The sequence below is a fragment of the Mirounga leonina genome, unplaced genomic scaffold (genome assembly GCF_011800145.1).
Source record: "Mirounga leonina isolate KUSES-001 unplaced genomic scaffold, KU_Mleo_1.0 Mir_174, whole genome shotgun sequence".
Lineage (NCBI taxonomy): Eukaryota > Metazoa > Chordata > Mammalia > Carnivora > Phocidae > Mirounga > Mirounga leonina.
The window spans coordinates 44,261,298-44,283,022 of NW_023270451.1; the positions used below are offsets into that span (position 1 = coordinate 44,261,298).

A 21,725-nucleotide genomic window follows, 5' to 3' on the forward strand; every position below is an offset into this window, starting at 1 on the left:
TCTGTCTGCACACCACGCTTTCCCTGTCCTCCTCCCTCTTGTAAGCACTCTGCTTTCCTTTAGGAAACAGACTTTTCTGTGTGGACTGGATGTGCTGCCAAATATACTGGCCCCCCCCACCGCTCCACCCCCACCTCTGTCACCACCACCACATGCACCCCACAGGCAGACATACAGCTCAGTCTGGCCAACTAGAGTGCTCCATCCCTTTTCACCCCACTATCCTCACATGTACTGAGAGGCACAGTGGCGCAGGGGAAAGATCGAGATTTGGGTTGTCAGATCTCAGATACGACTACTATCTGAAACCTGAAGCAAGTAGCTCAGGTGAAACTTCTCTTTCCCCATTTATAAATTAGTAAGTATAGGGGCGCCTGGGTGGCTCAGTCGGTTAAGCGGCTGCCTTCAGCTCAGGTCGTGATCCTGGAGTGCCGGGATCGAGCCCCGCATCGGGCTCCCTGCTCAGCGGGGAGCCTGCTTCTCCCTCTCCCTCTGCCTGCCTCTCTGCCTACTTGTTCTCTCTCTCTGTCAAATAAATAAATAAAATCTTAAAAAATAAATAAATAAATAAATAAATTAGTAAGTATAATCACATAATTGACAGGGGAGCTATTAGTATTCCATAACATTGTGGATAAAAAGTGCGTGGCAGGCCTGAGGGCTGACACATGCTGAAGAACTGGTACAGCCATCGTTAGCATGGGCCATCCCGACACCCTCCTCGCTCAGGGTCTAAAGAACCAGGCGCAGCCCACAGCCAGTGAGTGGCAAAACTGAAATTCACACCAGGTGTGTCTAGCTCCAGAGTCTACACTCCTTTCCTGACACCAGACTGCCTTCCGTTGGTCAGGACTCTGCAAAACAGTCAAGTTTTGAGGGTGGTGGGCTCCTTGCCTTTGGTTTCTGCGTACATAACCCCTAGCGGAAGGTCTGATTCCTGTTGGAAACTCAGGGAGAAGCCTTTGAGGAGAGTGTGGCAGACCACCAGCCTGATGTCAGGGGCAAGGTGTAATCATGGCTCAGGGCTTGTGCTTTAGGAGGCTGGAGGTGCTTCCTGCAGCTGCTCAAGGAGAGTACTGAATGACACCTGCATGCCAGGCTCTCCCTGTGGATACTCAGCTTTCAAGTTCGTGTGGCTTCACAGTAAACACCATTTCTCAAACAGCAATTGGTCCTCACAGCTTGGGCATTCCAAAGCTTATTCTCCCAACCTCTGTTCCAGGAGCTCAGAGTCAAGCATCATGAAGGTGGACTCAGACAGTACGTAGAGAACCTTCTTCCAATAAAGCTCCTACCAGGACTCCCTACTTCCCAGGATTCCCTTCCCTGACCTCTGTCCATCGTGAATTCATCTTATTGCTGCCATTTTAAACTTCCGAAGACCAGCTTTGAAAATGTGCATAAACACCCTCCATGGTGACAAACACTGTATGCCTTCATTTATACAAGATACTTAGAGCAGTCAAGTTCATAGAGATAGAAAGTAGAACGAGTAGAACGGTGGTTACTAAGGACTGGAGTGGGGGAACACTGCTAGTGTTCAATGGCCATAGGTTCAGTTTAGGAGATGAAAAGAGCTATGGAGATGGACGGCAGTGATGGTGCCCCAATATTAGGAATGTATTTAAAGCCACTGAATGACACACTTCAGAATGGTTAAGATTGGGGTGCCTGGCTGGCTCAGTTGGTAGAACATTCTACTCTTGATCTCAGGGTTGTGAGTTCAAGCCCCACGTTGGACATGGAGCCTACTTTATTATTTTTTTTTAAAGATTTATTTATTTATGTATTTGACAGAGAGAGAGAGAGGCAGCGAGAGAGGGAACACAAGCAGGGGGAGTGGGGGAGGGAGAAGCAGGCCTTCTGCCGAGCAGGGAACCCCGATGCGGGGCTCGATCCCAGGACCCTGGGATCACGACCCGAGCCGAAGGCAGACGCTTAACGACTGAGCCACCCAGGCACCCCTGGAGCCTACTTTAAAAAATTAATTAATTAAATTTAGAAAATGGTTAAGATGATAACTTTTATGTTATATGTATTTCACAGAAAAACATTGGGGAAAAAAACCGTTCAATGGCCTGCCTCCCACTGCTTAAACAATGGAGCACTCACCCTTTGCCTACCATTGAGGGCCATGACCCTTCCCAGTCTCTCTCCTGGCTTTTATTCTCTGGGCTCCAGACTGGAAACCAGCAGGCTGTGCGTTCTGCTGGTGCTCTGCTCTTCAGGCTCCTGCTGTGAGGCTCTGCTCACCACATTTCCTCTGTCCATTTTAGCTAATTTCAGCATCTGTTCTTTTATTAATATCAGAAGTTCCCAGATAAAGCCATAACTTCTTAACTTTGGATGAACCTGGCCTCACCGCCTACTAAGCTCTAGTACCTTTTAAAAACCCCGATACTCTGTCTGTCTATAGGAAGTGGGTGCACCCCTGTGACTTCACAGCTAACATTAGATGTGAAATACATGATCTCTCAGGCCTGCCTGAATGGTGGCAGAGATGTATGCAGACTCCAGTTATTACTGTACTAGCATGTGCCTCATTCCAGAGGTGTGCACCCTTGTGAAACAGAAAACCACTGGGCCAGAAGCCAGGAATCTGGAATCTACTCGCAGCTCAGTCCTGAAATGGGTAAGAGACTTTGGGACAGTCACTTAACCTCTGGGCTCCATTTTTCCCACCTGGAAAATGAGATCTAAAATTTGTTCCAGCTGTAAAATACTATCTAGCTGAGATAATCCATCCTGTAATTATTAAATAACCTGAATTGATATTGATAATGAACACATAAAATAAAAATAACAATGACTCAAACTGCAATCAGGAAAAATTGGAAATTCTGCAAAACTCGTGTTAGCAGGAACTACGCCCAATAAGATTTGATAAGAATGAAAAACGGACTAATGACTCAAACTTTTCTTTCAATACGTGGAAAATAATTACTCTCAATAAAATATTTTCAGTGAAATAAAGATGGGAAAGTTTGAAATGGCTTCAATGCTTTCTTCAGAAAGTTTAGCTTCACGAAGTCTATTTTAGAAAGATGTCCTTAAAGAAATTCATCAGTGTGATTCCGATTAAAATTTTATATTTCTAACTGTGGAGTCCAAACCTCCTTGGAGTCGAAATAACAATTCAGTAGTGTAAAAAGAAAATATCCTGTATTTCAAAAGCAGTGGCAGAATCAAAACAGATCGTGAACAGTAACTGCAACTTCAAGAGAAGGGCAGAGAAAGACCCCAAAAGGAACAGCAGGGTGACCCTGACAGTGTTGGCCCTGCTTATCACCAGCCAGAGAGGTGGAGCATGAGACCTTTGATCTGCATCATAATGTATTAAGCCAATACACCCACCCACACACACCCCCCCCAACACACAGGTCACTCTTCTATTCTATATTGCTTGCTAACTGAGCCCTTCTGGGCATTAATGAAAAAGAGATATTTCAGACCTTTCTTAGATATCTTACAGATAACTCAGTCCCAACCCTGCATTTTACAGATGAGCAAACTGAGTAAAGGCCACTGCCCCAGATGACGTAATAAGGCAGTGTCTAATTCTTAGAATGGTATAGATACCAAAGGCACGTGGCCTTCTAGGCCAGAACCAGCCAGAGGCAACAACACGCAGCCCTCCTTCTCTGCCCGATCTCACAGGCTGGCTGGAGCTGGCTTTGGTTTTCCCAAGGCATCGCCTGACAGGGAACATATAGACAGAATGGCTCCCTCTCTCTACCCTGTTGCTCCCCAGGGAGGAGCAGGGAGGGGGCAGGCCTGTTGTCCTTCTTTTAAATGGACACTTGAGGTAACCATCCAGAGACAGGTCTACTTTGGTTTCGATTTTTAAATTAAGAGCTGTGGAGTTTGGCAGAGAGTGAGCTTTCTTTTTTGGCAGACACATTCACATGCTTCTGTTCTGTGTGTCTAATGCTGAAAAGCAAGTCCATGGCTAAGGCCCGCTTTTTTCATTATCAGACGCTTGACATTTGCACAGGATCCTCAATCCGAGGCTCACAGAGAATGCCTTTGTTAGCACTGGGGCTCTTTTCCCTCCTTAATTCCCGCCCCCTCCATCTCCACACGCCACCCTCAACCCTATGCTGAGGCATAAGGGGGCAGGAGCTCTGCCAACATTTTAAAATCACCTACATAAAATGCAGATCCCTTGCCGTGTGGTAAAACACTCCCTATCACAAACACATGTGGGCCTTGCTTCTTTTGTTACCGTTTTTTGGCAGCCGGAGGAGGGCCATTTCATCTCTCAATGTGTTTTGCACTCACAAGAAGAGTCGGCGGGCTCAGTGTGGTATTTGTCGCAAGTTTCGGAGTGGCGGCCCATCCCTTTCCCCACCTCCGTAGCACGTGCTGTCCTGCCACCACAGGCTGGCTTCCCGAGCTAGAGGTGCTATGCACCGAGCCCAGCAGGACACAGGTGCGGGGCCAGGCACTGGAGCGGTTCACAAGGCTGGTCTGGAGGACATAAAGTAACAGGTGGCAGAAACAGCCATCAAGCATCTGCGCCTGATGGGACTGTCAGCATAAAGCCGTGCATCAGACGGGGGACAAGTGACCTGTCCATCGCTCCCTGACAGCTCAACATTCATGTTAATAGCCTTCTATTAACCTTATATTAGCCTTAATAGCCTAAATATTACTATTTAAACGTCCCTTAAGGGTGGATTTTCAATCATTTTCCCTGATTTTGACTATTTATAATTTTCCTTTTATTATATAATTTTTATATGTGTATCAGGGGAATAATAACAAACATTTACTATGATAAGGTACTGCTCTCTGCTAATTAACTTGTTGAATTCCCTCAATAATCCTATAAGGATATCAAAGACTGCTGTTCTTTAATTTTTTTTTAAAGATTTCATTATTTGAGGGGGGCTGGACAGAGATAGCGAAAGAGAGCACAAGAAGGGAGGAGAGGGAGAAGCAGGCTCTCCACTGAGCAGGGAGCCCGACACGGGGCTCGATCCCAGGCCGCTGGGATCATGACCTGAGCCGAAGACAGAGGCTTGACTGACTGAGCCACCCAGGCACCCCTAGACTGTTGTTCTTAAACAACGGACATTTATTTCTTACAGTTCTGGAGCTGAGACAAAGTGCTGGCCAATTTGGTTTCTGGTAGGAGCTCTATTCTGGCTTGTTGATGCCTGTTTTTTTGCTGTGTTTTCCCACAGCAGAGAGAGGGAGAGCAGGTCAGCTCTCTGGTGTCTCTTCTAAGGACACTAACCCCTGCCCTTATGACCTCATTTAATTTCAACTACTTCCTTATAGGTCCTATCTCCAAATATAGTCACATCGTAGGTGAGGTCTTCAACATATGAATTAGGAGAGACACAGTTTAGTCCATAGCAGGTAGGTATTATGATCCCTATGTTTTAGAGCACTGTGCTCTAATAGATTGCTGGAGGTAACTTCAGAACCTCACGGATATTGCTAAGTATCTCCTTTATATTGCACCTAAGGAAAGCTTAGCAAGTATCTTTCAAACACATGAAAAAATTACCTAAAGGAGTTTTTTCCTGCATGTTTCCCTTCTATTCAGCTAACATTCCCTATCTTACTGGCAATTAAGTATCAGAAATAATATGACAGACATTGGCAAACGCACTAGGGGAACAAAACGCATAAATTTTGAATCCCCATCCTATCACTGGATGATACAGGATTGTTCACCTTTTCAGAGTCTGTTTCCTCGTATGTAAAATTTGCACAGATGTTCTGATGATATCCATGAGGTACTGATCACAACGTCCAGCACATTTGCTCAAGAAGCAAAGCTATTTTTTCATTACTGAACGTAAATATTGGTAGGTGAGCCTGCCCTTATAACTCCTGTCTTTTATTGGCATACCTTCTGTTCGTTCCTCTCTTTTGTTATTTTGCACACAAAAAAATTATAGTGTCTTTTAACAGATCTATTTAAAAAGTTGATATAGATCAGAACTATTGAAACACGTATTTGTTAGAAATTAATAACTAGCTATGGTGAGCACCGTGAATTGTGTGAGACTGTTGAATCACAGACCTGTACCTCTGAAACAAATAATACATTATATGTTAAAAAAAAAAAAAAAGAAGAAGAAGAAGAAGATAGCAAGAAGGGAAAAATGAATGGGGGGACATCGGAGGGGGAGATGAACCATGAGAGACTATGGACTCTGAGAAACAAACTGAGGGTTCTAGAGTGGAGGGGGGTGGGGGGATGGGTTAGCCTGGTGATGGGTATTAAATAGGGCACATACTGAATGGAGCACTGGGTGTTATACGCAAACAATGAATCATGGAACATTACATCAAAAACTAATGATGTAATGTATGGTGATTAACATAACATAATAAAAAAAAGTGGATAAGTAAAAAAAAGATTAAAAAAAAGAAATTAATAACTAGCAATAGCAACAACAACAAAAGAAAACAACCTGAAATGGTCAACAGGAGGAGAATTGTTAAAAAAATTAATTACGTCCAATCAATGGAATATTACTTAAAGATAAATGAAGAATCTATACTGTAACTTTGAAAATATCATGTGAAAAGAACAGAGCAACAAGTACCACTTCCTGTCTTGGCAAAGAAACTTGTTGCTCTCAATCCTCCTGCTAAAAAACAAACAAACAACAAAACTAGAAAAGCTGGACAAAATACAGAACACACCCATTTGAAAGTCATGGTGACCTATCAAGGCAGCCAGGACGTGAGGAGTGTATTAGTTTCCTATTGTTGCTGTAACAAATTACCACTTATTCAATGCCTTTATAACAACATATGTTTCTTATCTTATAATTCTGGAGGTTAGAAGTCTGAAATGGTCTTACTGGACTAAAATCAAGGTGTTGGCTGAGTTTCTTCTGGAGGTTCTAGAGGGTAATCTGTTGCTTTGCCTTTTTTAGTTTCTAGAGGCTGCCTGCACTCCTTGGCTCATGGTCGCTTTTGCTATTTTCAAGGTCAGCAGTGTAGCATCCTCAAATCTCTGATTCTGACTCATCAGTCTCCCACATCCACTTATTATTATTATTTTTTTTTTAAGTAAGCTCTACCCCCAACGTGGGGCTCAAACTCATGACACCAAGATCGAGAGTTGCATGCTCTACTGACTAAGCCAGCCAGGCGCCCCCTCCCTCATTCACTTATAAAGACCTTTGTAATGATACTGAATAATCCAGAATAATTTCCCCATCTCTGTGTCAGAGGATTGGCAACCTTATTTCCATATGTAGCCTTAATTCCTTCTTCCATATGACATAACATACTCACAGATTCCAGAGATTAGGAGAGGGGCCTCTTTGGGGAACCATTATTCTGCTTACCACAAGGAGCTATGTTTACAAAGTAAAGGAGGGGGCAAAAAGCTGAGTCTGACTTTCTGTGGTCCTTTCCCCATCAAAGCAATAGTTGATTCAGCGGCCAGCTGGCTACAAAACCTTTATTAAAATGATAGTTAAGAGCCCAGAAACCTGAACAGAGCTGTGGGGGGACAAAAATTGGTGTTCATGGCCTGCCTAAGAGTACTGACCCTGGTTAACACTACAGATGTCAATGTAGGACCATGGAAATAGACAGGCTAAAATACAGATTTAAATACAATCATTTCCAGACGTGATAGAAGTGCTTGACCCCTATTCTAACTGCTTGACAGAAGCAAAGTAAAATCTCTTTGAACGAAAGCATCATCAGCAAATAACTCAAACTATCTCTGTAAGTTTACCTTCATAATGTCTGACATTCCATTGAAAACTTGTAGACATATCAAAGGATCAAGTTACCATAAAAAAACACAACAGAATCAGGCTGATGGGTGAGGCAAATCTAAGAGTTATCAGTGATGTCAAATAAATCAGGCATCAAAATAAATGTGATGAATGTGTTTGAGAAAACAGGCGACAAGATGAGGAATAGATAATAATCTGAGAGTTGAGATTTATAAAAAAAGATTGAAACTGAAATTCCAGAACTATAAAAAAATAATTACTGCAATTAAAAAATAAATGGGCTAAACAACATATACGGAATAGTAGTAGGGAAGAACAGAAAATTAGAAGAGAAAATAGAAAATATCAAAACTGAAGAATGGAAAGTAGAAAGAACAGAAATAAAGCTATACAGGATGAAATGAAAAAGTCTAACATTTGCATAATTAGGTCCTAGACCGAGAGGAAAGAGAGAACAGAGCATAAGCAGTATTTGAAAGGATAATGATTGAGAATCTTCCAAAAATGACAAAAGACATCAAGTCTTAGTTTCAAAAAGCTTAAGAAACCCAAGCATAATATGCATATGTATTTAAAATCACAGCTACGTACACACAGTCAAATCTTTTGAAAACCCAAAACTGAGAAAATCTTAAAAGTAGTCAGGTGGAGGGGGGCGCCTGGGTGGCTCAATCATTCAGCGTCTGCCTTGGGCTCAGGTCATGATCCCAGGGTCCTGGGGTTGGGCTCCCTGCTCCGCGGGAAGCCTCCTTCTCCCTCTCCCACTCCCCCTGCTTGTGTTCCTTCTCTCACTGTGTCTCTCTCTGTCAAATAAATAAATAAAATCTTAAAAAAAAAAAAAGTAGTCAGGTGGGGGAAGAAATCACCTCCAAAGCAACAGCAGTAAAACGGACAGCTGGCCTCTGATCAGAAGTGATGCAAGTCAGGGGACAACAGAATAGTATCTTTTATGTGCTGAAAGACAGTAACTGCCTAGCTAAACTTCAGTTCCATGAAAAAGGTACTTCTCAACTAAAGGCAACACAAAGACATTTTCAGACAAACAAAAACAAACTGTTGCCAACACAACTTTACTAAAATAAATAATGGATTTTTTTTAAGCAAAAAATAATAATAATTCCAGTCAGAAGCATGGAAATGGGAAAGCGGCTGAAGGGGTACGAATGGGTCAATTTGTGGGTAAGTCACAGTGACATGGGTAAGTCATGGCTGTGTAACATGATGCAGGTAACGTTTTGTGGTGTTTGAACTGTGTGCAGAATTTTTTGTTTTGTTTTTAATGATAACACAAAACCAGGAGAGTTGGTAAGGAAGATCTAAGGTTCTTGCATTTATTTGGAAAGTGGTAAAATTCTAATTTATATTAGGATTAAGTAAGTCCAGAATTTATATTTTACCCTTAAGTATAATCATTAAACAAGATTAGATGATGTATAGCATAACAAGCTTCTAGAGGGGAAAAAACCCAAAAATGATATAAAACATTTGAGTAATATAAAAGGATGCAATAAAGAAAAGAGAAATACAAATAAGTAAGATGAGTAGGAAACAAACAGTAAAGCAGTAGATTTAAACATAACATATCAGTAATTACACTAAATGTAAATGGACTATTCCATTTAAAAAAATATTGTCAGGCTCTATTAAAGAAATATAAAACCCAATTATATGCTACTTAAAAGAGATACATCTTAAATATAAGGATACAGAAAGATTGAAAACAAAGAGCTGAAAAAGATGTCTCATGTAAACATTAATCAAAAGGAAGTTGGCATTGTTATACTACTATCAACAAAACAGACTTTAGGGCAAGAAACATTACTAGACTTAAAAAGGGACACTTTATAAGAATAATGTTGATTTAATTTACCAGGAAAGTATAACAATTCTATGGCTGTATGCACTTAATGACAAAATAAATAAAGTAAAAATGTATGTAAAAGGAGAATAGGAAAATCATATTAATTATATATATAATATTCATATTATATTATATTGTAGCACATATTACATATAGTATCATTTATATATTAGAATACTGTACAGTGATGAAAATGAAGTAACAACTGCTACATTCAAGAGAGTAAATAAATCTCATGAACATAAAGTCAAGCAAAAATGTCCCGAAGAGTACATACAAAATGTGTCCATTTATAAAAATTCAAAACTAGCAAAGGTAACCTTGGATATTAGAACTCAGGATAGTGGTTACCTTGGGAAGAAGGGGGAATAGTGACTACGGTGGGGACATTAGTTCTATTCTATTTCTTTATTTAGGTGATGGTTACATGGGTATCTTTGCTCTGTGAAAATTCATTTACTTGTAATTTGTGATTTGTGAATTTTTCTATATTATATTATAACTCAACAAATAAGTTTATTTTTAGAAAGGAATGAAGCAGAATCAATCTTATATAACTGTTAAAATTATGTAAAATTTATGTAACATTGTGCACATAGGAATTAATTAAAATTAATTAATCCGACAATTTCAGATGTCAAAATGTTGACTTTTTCTTTTCTCTTAAAAAAAAATATTTAAATTACTATATATATATATAACTTGTGTTATTTAAAAACAGAAAATAAATACCAAAAATGAAGTCCAGAATATCTTCTGCAAATGGAGAGCCTCCACTTGTCCAGGGATTCCAATCTTTTGGAATCAATCTCAGAGTTAATCAATTATTGTGATTTCTCAAGTCAATACCCAACCCAAGACTGCCCATGCTCCAGTATACAGAAGACCCAGGGCAGACACTGCGCTCACCGTCTCCTCTCCAGATCTCTCTGCAGGTCAACAGACACCCCTCTCTCCGTCCTTCCCCAGCCTCATTTTCAGACCTCACATGCGTCCTGCCAGAACTGTTTCTGCTCTGACTCATTTACTTTGCTGTGGCACTGTTTTTTAATTCTTTGGTATAATTTATCTCAATTTAGAAACTATAATGTTTTAAGTTTTCCAACATAGAGTTTCCTTTTCCTTGAGCCCAGAACTATGTCTCTCAGCTGTTTCCTTTGTTCAAGGTTATTAATGTTGCACAATATTTAAATTTCGTATATGTTATTAAATGGTTAGAATGATGGGTGGGGGTGGGGGGGACGGAAGGGTACCTTCACACATTAGACTACCCATAATTTCTGCTTGATCTATCATTTCTTCTAACATAAGTGAGTAATGCAGATCACAACTCAGTGACCCTTATGAAATTTGTTGTGAACTCTCATTTACTTTTCCAAAGCAAAGTACTTTCAAGGTAGTATGCCTCTGAGATTAATTTTTATTTGGAGCATGGATTTGCCTAATGAAAAGCTCGAGCATTGGAAAGCTGTAATTCCAAATACTCAAAACTACAGAACTAAGGTCCCAATGTTGCCTCCAATAAAAAAATTGCAGGAAAAAAAAAATTCAGGTCCAGAAGACTTAAATTTCTCCTCTTGACTAACTAAGCAAAAGCATTCTCAATTTCTCCAAGAACTTTCTGGAGGTAAACAGTGTAATCATGTAATCACCAACAAAGCCTTCCTGACCCTTGAGGAGCTGAGACCTGCAGATTGGAAGCACAGTGGACAGGCTTGGCCAGGAGCAACGTCTGACCCCTGAAGTGGAGGTCACACTAGAGGCATCAGATGGACAGATTTTGTCCTGGGGCTTCATGTGTGAGCCCCAAATGTGAGCACAGATTTGCCAGGAGAGATTACACTGAATCTAACTCATGTCATTTGTTCAAGCTCCCCTTTGTCCCCAAATAGACTAACCTTCTCATTAATGATTTGCCTTTTTGGGCTGAGTATTACCTTTTTGAGTGTCACCTTATCTCCTGAACAATATCTAAACTTTTGACTTGTTTCACATGAAGCACTATGTACTTTAATGAACTCAGACACTCTGCTCTGTGGAAAGTAGGGCCACAGAAGACACACTTTGACCCGGCGTAGGCCAGTCATGACTTACTGGTGTTCAGCCTTTCGTTTCAATCCCACCATCCCCTTCCCCACAACCTACAGGTCCCGAAGTGTCTCCATACCTGATAGAAGTCATCCACCTGCCGCACATAACCAGCCACTTCGTTATCGGATTTAAAGACCTTCCAAACTTTTCTTTCTGCCTGCTTGTATTTCTGGGACCCCTTCCACTTCATGGCCATCAGAGAGCGCTCAGTCAGGGAAGCTGCCACAATGATGTCCAGTTGGCCATTGTAGATCAGAACCTGAAACAAAACTGAGCTGTGGGCAAATGCGGGATTCAGCAGGTAAAGTCGGGTAATCTATCTAGGTATAGATAGTGTGTGCACGAGAGAAAAGGTAATGGGAAGTTTTCTGATACTGTGCTCAAGGGAGGCCAGCCCAGCAGGTAAGTGGGGTCATTTTCTTCTAGTTGGCCACACACACCAACAACCTGAAATCAACACAAGCCTTGGCTCAGCCATTGCAATTCTTCCAGAAGTTCGAACCTTCATAGGAATCTGCATAAAGGCTTCTCTCAGTTACAAAAGCATTTGTGTTGTATTATCCAGTGATAACTCTTCGATGTACAGCTATGTTCAAGAAGAGGACTGTGGTTACATTTTACTGGAACGAGGAACACTACACCATTGGATTTGTGTGAAGACTGCATTTCATTAACTCAGCTTTCAGGCTGGTGAGCTGAGCATTCTCTCAGGAGCTGCTAATCCATACTGCTCTCCCCTCCAACACTGATTTTTACAGTGGCATCTATAATTTTATGAGGCAGATGGATAGAAGCAGGTGCCTCAGATTTGTTTCTTGTTGGAGGCAACTCTGTTTGCCATGCCACTTACAAGGACTCCTTTTCTTAGATGTGATAGCCACTTGTCAACAATGAGGAATGTCTCTTCTTCCTAGAGTACAATTTTTATTTTTTTTGCTAAGATGGTGGATATTAGAGGAGAAACAACTCCGAAGCAACTCCTGTCTTTTCTCCAAAAACAATAAAACAATATTCAACTGGCTTGGGAAAGAATTCAGATAATACCCAGTGCTGATGAAGTGTAAAACAGTGCTACTCTTCAGGAAAGCAATGATCCATTTTTAACAAAAAGATTTGAAAATGCTGAGACTCTCTGTCCCAATAACCCCAGTTTGTGGAATGAATTCTATGAAAATAAGCCCCCCAAATATATATATATATAAATATATATACATATAATCATATTCATTGGGTGTTATAATGAAAAACTGAAACACAGTCTAAAAGTTCCATAATTAGTGAAGGGGTTAAATAAACTGTGGTACAGAAATTCTATGGGATAGTGCAAAACCATTTAAAATGTTCCACTGAACCACGTAGCAATGTGGAAAATACTTCTCACATACTGTTAAGTATGAAAGCTGAAAGTCAAATATATATCACAATCATGAATGCAGAAAGTAGGCATACATGTTTACATATATGGAATACAACTTTAAAAAACATGAAAACAGTTGGTTAACTTAGGTGGTACAAATCTGAATAATATTCTCCTTTGTTTTCCACTCTTTTTAGGTTATTTTTATGCAACTAACACGATATTAATTCTCGTAAGGCATCGTCACTCAACCCCCAACAAAGAGGTTTTCCTCAACTCCATGCTACCTTTGATCTACTTGGAAGTTCTGGTTTCGCTCAAGTGAAGACCTTTGGTTGAATCCTCAAATTGGATATAAAATGTTTCACTACATATGTTTCCATCTCTGCCTTCCTGGTGTAGGCTTCTTAAAAGGCTTGCACATAATTAAACAAGCCCAGGACTTTTACACACTCCAAATCCTCAAGCAGTAGTGGGCCAGGATTCAGCCTAAGATGAAAGAGCCCTGGGCCTCTGCGACCGGAGCCTGGGATCTTTTATGTTACCCCATCACCATCACCACCTCCGCTCTCCTAAGCAGAAACCCAAAGGGAAAACTCCTGATCGATTTAAAGCCTCTTTAAAAAACTCAATTCAACTCTAGCAATAAAAATTTGCATTGTTTATACAAAGAAATTGCCTCAAAGACCTTGGGTACTTATGGCCCATGCAAAACTCCTACAGCTGTTTTGCCAACAGTATGGAAACAATTACCCATGATCTGTACCAGTGAACAAGGCTTAAATCGTCCACCAATTGAGGAAGGCCTGATTAACAAAGATAATCATCTATAAAGTAATTCTTCTTATAGAATTCCATGAAAAGATGCTGATTAACTAGCAAATATGCAAGTACATCTGGTTGTTTTCCACTCTGTGGCCACTAAATGAAGCTCACATCTTTCTGAGTGTCTCTTGTAGCTACCTTACTATCATCAGTATATTTTGAAATTGATTTGAATTTTTTATCTTTCAGGGATGCAAATCCACAGGGTACGGCAAAAACAGCCTTATTTGTACAGTAGTAGAGTACATGTTCGTTGGACTGAATTGAAATGAAGTCCATCCCTGAGCTGTGCCCCTTGTTATTCAAGACTCATCACAAACAAGAGCACTAACTCTCTGGAACGAGGCAGTGAAGGGCTGAACTGCATAATTTTGTGCATGTGATGTGTAGAAGGCCTACTTCTGGCTGCAAATGGAAATCTTCTTAAAGCAAGGAACACATTTTTAACTTCTAAAGGGCACGTAAGTCAGATGCAAAAAAAAAGAAAGAAAGAAAGAAAAGAAATCAGATTAATGATCAAGCGAGGTGATTTCAAAGCTGGCATTTAAGGCTGCCAGCATTAAATATAAGAATTCCAGAGCTTTTATTTTTATCTAAATGTCACATTTACTCTCATCAGCCCTGACAGGAATATCTCAGTTGCCTTTAGGGCTGGGTGAGTGGGAAGAGAGATCCCAGGATCCAGTGACAGTGAGCCGAGGAGTCAGGAGGGTGGAGCTTAGGGGTGGGTGGTCCCGAATCCAGGTCCTGGTAGTCAGAGAGGTTCCAGGACAAAGCCTAAGCCCTGAGGAGCTGGCCAGTTACGAAGGATCTGCATATATTTCCTCCACTTCTTCCTGGTGGGGTGACCAGCTGCCCCAGTCAGCCTGGCCTGAGGAGTTTCCCAGGAGGCAGGGCTTTCAGGCTAACCCTGGGACAGTCTGGGGCAAACCTCTCCCTGAGGCTTGCTGGTATTTTAGGCAACAAGATCTAAAGACAGAGAGGAGGAGACAGAAATGAATGCAGCTTTCAGCTACCCTTGTCTTCTCAGTAAGGATTTAACAAAACAAGGCAGAAGGGAAAGACTGGTTGGATGGAGGTGGTTTGTAGTGACAACACCAGGCAGCCCCCCGAAACCCCCAGTTTCCTCACTTTCCTTCCTGGACAGCTGTGAAGCCTCAATTAAACAGCAAAGGCACTCCCTTTAGGGATTTTTTTTTTCCTTTTACTACTTGGAGGTCTGACCGGTTAGCTTGGTGAAATTGATGGTTTTGTGAAGACATGGAAAAATAACATTAAAAAATCAATGAAGACCATGATTCCACTGTTTGTACTCTATAACATTTTCAAAAAAATGCTTCAAACTTGGGAAAAGAATACATCAAAATACTAACAGTTAAGGTAGCTAAAATATGGATGATTTGTTTTGACTTGACTGTTTTCTAGGGGTTTTTTGGGGAGAGGTAAATGTAATTAGGATATTTTTATAATGAGAAAATAGTAAAATAATAACACTAAGAGGTTGGGAACCTTGGTTGGCAAAAGGTGGGTCTTTACTGAGGAATAATTTGTATTAACTCAAATATTACCAGCTGTCGATTTTCATGACAACTAGGTAAAAATAGCCTAACTAGTTTGTTTGTAGATGATCTTAAAAGCCCATTCCAGAATTCAAGCATTTATTAGAAATGGTAGGAGGTGACTGGATTACAAGCATTGTTTGTTTGTTTGGTCAAAAGGCAGAGGTGAGAAAAGCATTTTTGTTATTTACCTTCCCAAGTGCTTTCTTGTACATATGGCTTTATTCTCGGACTGCTTCACGAGGTCAGGACGAGAGGAATTACAACGTCTGCCTCTACTTAACGGTTAAGGAAATTGGGACTCAGCGAGGTGCCAGAATGTTTCTGAGATCCCAGACTTCCAAACTCCTACCTAGAACTCCTTAAGAAAAAGAGCTAAATTCCTTCAAACCAACAGACATTTCCTGACGCCCCACAGCTAAATGTTTAGTGCTACCAAAAGCCTCCGGGAACGGAGGGTTGGTTGAGTAGGAGACACAGTTCACATCTCTGGTTCAGAAACAACCTCGGTCTGTTCGTCCAACTCTGGTGACATCTCTCAGTCATTTCTCACTGTGGCTCTCTGGACAAGGATGTGTACAAGACCGTTATTCAGCTGGTGACAGATGCCTCACTTCTGTGGTAGGGAGTGCCCCTGATGAAGCAGCTGTAGTATATACAGCATTGGCTCCCCGAGGACCGGGCTCTCCTAGCGCTTGTTCTGCCTGCAGCCTTGCGCAGGGCCTGGCCTCCCGTGAATGGTATTGACACTTACTGGGTAAAATCAGTTGCACTTTCTAAAAGTTTTCTGTAATGCTATATGTTGATCGTCGATTGCTTTGGCCTGCCTAGGTCCACTCTCCCTTCCCCTGATAACAGGACTCCCACACCCTCAATGGATCCAGCCTTAGTGGAGGCTGTCAATCGCAATATCCTGCCTCCTCCGTGCACGGGATGAGCATCTGTCCTAAGCTAGGGCACTCAAATGCTCTTTTCATAAAATCTGAACTGTGGGCAGAGGGACATAGGGTTCCCTGATGAGTCTGCCCATTAGCTTTCCTACCTGGATCCCCAGAATTTTCCTTGGTCCCAATCTTTCCTCACTCTGGGTCTTCAATTTTTCTGTGAATTCTGTGACCTATCACGTCTTCTGATCAATTCCTTTTATGCTTTGAGTAAGCCCAGTTGTTTCTGTTGCTGAAAGCATGAAATCCAAACTCCTATACCAGTGAATGGACCCGTTGTCACCCAGGACCCAGCATGCAGTAACTGGGAACCCCTGGACATGTGGCTTAGCCTCCACGGGCTGCGTTCCCTTTTCTGGACATGAAGATGGGAAGACCTACATCTCATTGTAGTGAGAGTAAATGAGATACTGTGCACAGAGTTGCTAGCATGGTGCCTGAAGCAAATTAGGAGTTTGGTGCGTGTTAGATCCTCCTCCTTCTCAAGTAGGTTGATGACTGGAAAATGACTTGGAAGACTCAATAAAGCCCTTCTTCTAAAATAAGCCTTCAGAATATGCAGATGGTACTTTCGTGTCAAATACTCAGTTGCCAATCTCACTCTTCCAGAAAAGGCCTATAGTAGGGGGAAATCCAGCCAGGATAAACCTGAACTCCATCTATTCAAACACCTGAAATAACATGCCTTTCACTACTAATTTTACACACGTTGGGCACGGTATCTCAGCAATCTTTTCTTGGTAGTCAGAGCCATAAGTTTATAAATTACTCCTGTGATGGAACTTTTAGTTTTGAAGCCTGGGATTCAAGATTGCAAGGAATTTCCCCATACTTAACTGACAGAAAAGTAGGGTAAAGAGTATCGCTTTTAAAAGGACATTTTCTGAATCACAGCAGAATGCTCTCATTCTTCCTCTGCTGGAAGAACTGTACTAAGCATTGTACATCCATGATTTCACAACACCCCCAAAAGGCTGGTGTTATTTATCCCATTTTAGGGGCAAGGAGACAAAGGTAGAGGGAAATGAGGCAACTGGTGGTAGAGAGTCAAACTCCGATCTGCTTGAGTCCAAAGTGTGTGCTTCTAACCCCTCTTCTGCATGGCCTCACTGTCTAAATCACTGCCCCCCAAAGGAACACGAAGAACAGGTACTTTATTCCATACTTGCAATTCCACAGGCAAGAAGCATGGAATGAAGGATGGATGTTTATAGCGGACAGCACAGTCTGTGGCCACGTTTGAATCCTAACTCTGCCACTTACTAGCAAGATGATCTTAAGTTACTCAATCTGTCTAGAGCTCCATTTCCTCATCTGTAAAATGGGTGGAAGAGAAGCGTCTATGACAGAGGGTCCCGGGGGGGATGACATAACATAATCACGTAAAGCTCTCTGCATTCTGGGCACATAGTAAATGCTCAGTGAATGCTACTAGCTATTATTATTATCAACACATCTGAAGAGCTCAACATAGCTATTCAAATAGCTCCACAATTTCCAAGCAAGATGTTACCTGTGAATTACAATTGTGATTTAGGTCATAGTAAGAGTTATAATTCCAGTACAACTGCACTAGCTCATTGGTTTGACAAAACAAACAGCAGAGGCTCATAAGAATAGTCTGATGCGTGCAGACGGAAGGCCTGAGCTCCAGCCCCCCAGCCCCAGCTCAGCGTCCCGAGGCCGGGGCTTACTGAGTGACCTTGGGTATGTCATTGACTCGCTCTGAGCCTTACTTAATCTCCTCCGTGAAGTGGACTATTTATATTCTGGGATTGTAGGGAGGGCAGGATGGGAGGTGAGATGCAAAAGTATCCTGTAACCTGAAGAGCAGGATTTTATCAATATCGTGGTTACTTTTGATCAAGAAAAATCTGAAAAGTCCATTTCTGTAGTGGAATGCAGAGGTTTTAAATTGGCTCCTCAAGGCCTGAGTTCAGCTTGCAGATAGATGCTCACGTGGTCTACATGGTGTTGCTGCTGCTTTTCCAATTAGATGCTGGCACTGAACTACTGGGAGATCTGACCAAGCCTTGCCTGGATTTCCACTCACCCACAGTGAGCTAACCCCAGGCAGTGTCTGTCCCCCTCAGGCCAGCCCCACCCCTTCCTCGGTGTCCCCCTGACAGAGATGCAAGGGCACCTGTCATCGACTCAGTGCTTATGCTATTGTTTGTCTTAGAAGAGGAAAATATTTCTCTGTATCTGTCTTTGTCATCGGTAAAAAAGAAAGATCAACAGTTCTCAATCCAACTCTATTCATTTATTTCCTTTCCTTCCTGGATCCACAGGCAGCTGAATTTCACTTCCATTGAAAAATGGAAGGGAAGTGGCCTTTTGTCTGAGTTGGAGGAAAGAGTACATGCTCACTTATATATGGAGTGTGTTTTGTTTGTTGGCTTGTTTAATCTGTTCCTGGGAAATCTCTACTTATTCAATAGCAAATATTCATGGAGAGCCTGAGGACTAGACACCCAGGGAACAGATATGAAAAGGTGTGACCCCTATCCTCCTAACACTCCAGACTTTTTTTTAACTTTCCAAAATTCTTCTAATAATTAGAAGAGGAGAGGAACATTTACTCTTTCATCTCTAAGTTCTCCTAAAAGAGGGGTCAACGAAAAAGTCAGTTCCACTTAAATCTTTCTAAAATCTAGTCATTTTAACATTTTAAACCAGAAACTTTTCAGGTTCTAGATATATATACATCAGTTTTTTTTCATGGATTTAACTCTCTCAGCAAGAAAACCTCTCCCTAGGAAAGACCTGATGAACAGAATCAGATGATAATTAACCTTATTTTACACAATGCACACCTCTGAAGGGTAAATATTTTCCAGGCAGATATAAAGCAACCAACCATTACCCAAGACAGCCACAGACCAGTTTACCTGCAGACTCACCTGAAAATACCCCGCCCCTCCCCAAAGTCAGATTCTGACTTCAAGTAATTTAGGGGGTCGCACATGATACTCAAAGGGGAAAAAAGACATCTGTGCTTTTCATGGTGGCTGTACAACTGAATACTTGAAAGAAAGGATTTAGGGCAGAAAGGTGTATGAGTCTAATTTCAATATATTTTCACTGTCACCAGTAGAAAAGCATAAGACTGAAAATAAATCATGTGAGGGCCACTTACTGATCTAAACCTTAGGTTTTTGTTTTTTTTTAAACTAAACCTTAGCTTTTTTTTTTTTTTTTAAAAACCCAAACTGAAACACACGTGTTACCAACAGAACACAAAGCTTTTCTCTCAGCTTCCCCCACTACTCCTCTACTTATTAGGAAAATTACTGAAATGCTGCCAAAGAGGGCTCTGGTCTCTCAGTACGACAGGAAAGCAAACTGCTTTTGCGAGGAGTCTGGATTTTTGTTGTTGCATTTTTTAGATGAGAGATTTATGCTTATATTTGGCCCATTTACAATCCATCATAATACTTTGCAGACAAAGTTATGCTCTTTTCCCAATGATCTAGTGACCTTAATCTCTAACATTTTGTGGTTTCCTGTTTGGGGAAATGATTGAACAGCAGCCTACACTATTCCAGGCTGCACAGTGGTCCCAGTTGGCCGCTATCTGTCTTAGTTTTGAATGTTCTCCTGTGCACTAATCAAAAGAAAATTTTTTTCTTTTAAAAAAGAAGCTTTCCCTACAGATGCTAAATCAATGAAACTCCCACAAAGCAGCCCTCCACACTTCCTCTTCTGGCTGCCTTACTTATCATTCTTCTATTACAAACCCCAATGTAGCCGGGAGTTCTTTCTGCCTGAGGCAATTAGCATGACCCACCGGTGCCTTTCTCCTGAACAGAAGAGAATTAACTTCACTAATATCCACTTCAACCTAGGGCAATTCCCGAGGGTTTCCCAAAAGCTCGACTGCAAAAGAGAAACTGAATTTCAGCTGTGGAGGATAATGTTCCAGAAGGTTGGCGACTGCAGGCAGAGCTATTATCCTTTCACGGACAATGCCTCAGTCCCAGTTGCCCATTGTTTGCACTTTTGGCCCTGCTTCTTCCTGGTGAGTCTGCAGGGAGACAGGGCTGTAATGCAGGAAGCCGGAGTCCTCAGGGCCTGCCTAGAGAAGGCTGGTGGGAAAATAACACAACCACTGAATGAAACAGTAGTCACTTCTGCAACCAAGCTGTTCTTCAAAAGGGACATATTCTGCTTTCAAGTTTAAGGAGAAGGGAAGACAAAGAAAGAGGGAAAATGAACTTAGAATAAACACCCCCATGTGCCTGCCATTCCCCCACCAGCTGGTTATGCCAAGATGAGTAAAGAAAAACGAAAGTGGAGAAACAAGTTGGAGTGAGCATCCAGCGATTATACAAATAATGTCTTTTGGCCAAAGAAAATTATTCCTGCTTACTTGCAACTTAACTCTAAATAATTCAGTTGCTTTTAGAGGGGAACAAGAAGCAAAGCCAACTTGAAAAGGATCCAGTAAGCCATCACTGCAACCCAAGGCTCTTTGAAAGAAAATTTAACTACTAGAAATTTAACTAGAATAGCACACTTAAAATTACTTCTAATAATGACCCAGAATAATATATTTCCTCCAGTTGGAATAGAAAAGTCATAGGGGCCCACTCGAGGGGAGTTTTTGCTTGGCTTCTTGTTTCAGGGCCTGCCCTCAGAGCCCTTTTCTGATTCCCTAACCTCTTAAGAGTCTCCTCTGACCCTCCTCACAATAACTGGATTTAAGGAACTGAAATTGCCCCAGGAGCAGGCCTGCCATTTCCCAGGCGAACTGTCCTCCCTGGTTCTCAGAATGCCAGCTTTAAGGTCACACCAAGGGTCATCTCCAAAGACTGTCTCATGCTTGCCAATGTTGTTACTCTACTGAAAGGGAGGCCAGGGAGCCAATTCTTTCCTTTCCCACATTATTAAATGAACTTCATTAGTGAGTATACATTTGCACTCAACCCATCCAACAAGAAACAGCCCCATGGAAGAAATAAAAAATACTGTAATTTATAATCATTAAGTCTACAGGTATTGACCTGTACTAATCAATATAGTAGCCACCAGCCACATGGGCCTAGTGAGCACTTGGAACATGGCTAGTCCAAACTGAGATGTGCTATCAGTCTAAGATTCACACTGGATTTTGATGACTTCCTACAAAGAAAAGAATGTAAAATATCTCAATAATTTCTTAATATTGATGGCATGTAGATATAATATTTTGGGTATACTGGGTTAACGAAAATGTTATTAAAATTAATTTCACCTGTTTATATATTTTTAATGTTCCTTCTGGAAAATTTTAAACCACATATGTGGCTTGTATTATATTTCTCTTGGACATCAGTCACGTATACCTTGGGTTTGGTAGATCCTGCTAAGAAAATCTGTCCC

The 21,725-nt window shown here is 41.4% G+C and overlaps 1 protein-coding gene across 4 annotated transcripts in view; it reads right to left on the reverse strand.

Annotated features, from left to right (window-relative positions):
* CPVL (carboxypeptidase vitellogenic like) overlaps nucleotides 1–21,725 on the reverse strand; it is a 124,741-nt gene that overhangs the window by 18,794 nt on the left and 84,222 nt on the right. For all 4 annotated transcript variants that reach the window (XM_035020815.1, XM_035020814.1, XM_035020816.1 and 1 more), the window contains one exon: nucleotides 11,753–11,935. In XM_035020815.1, the coding sequence (XP_034876706.1) occupies nucleotides 11,753–11,935 (183 nt within the window). The remainder of the gene's footprint in view (nucleotides 1–11,752; nucleotides 11,936–21,725) is intronic.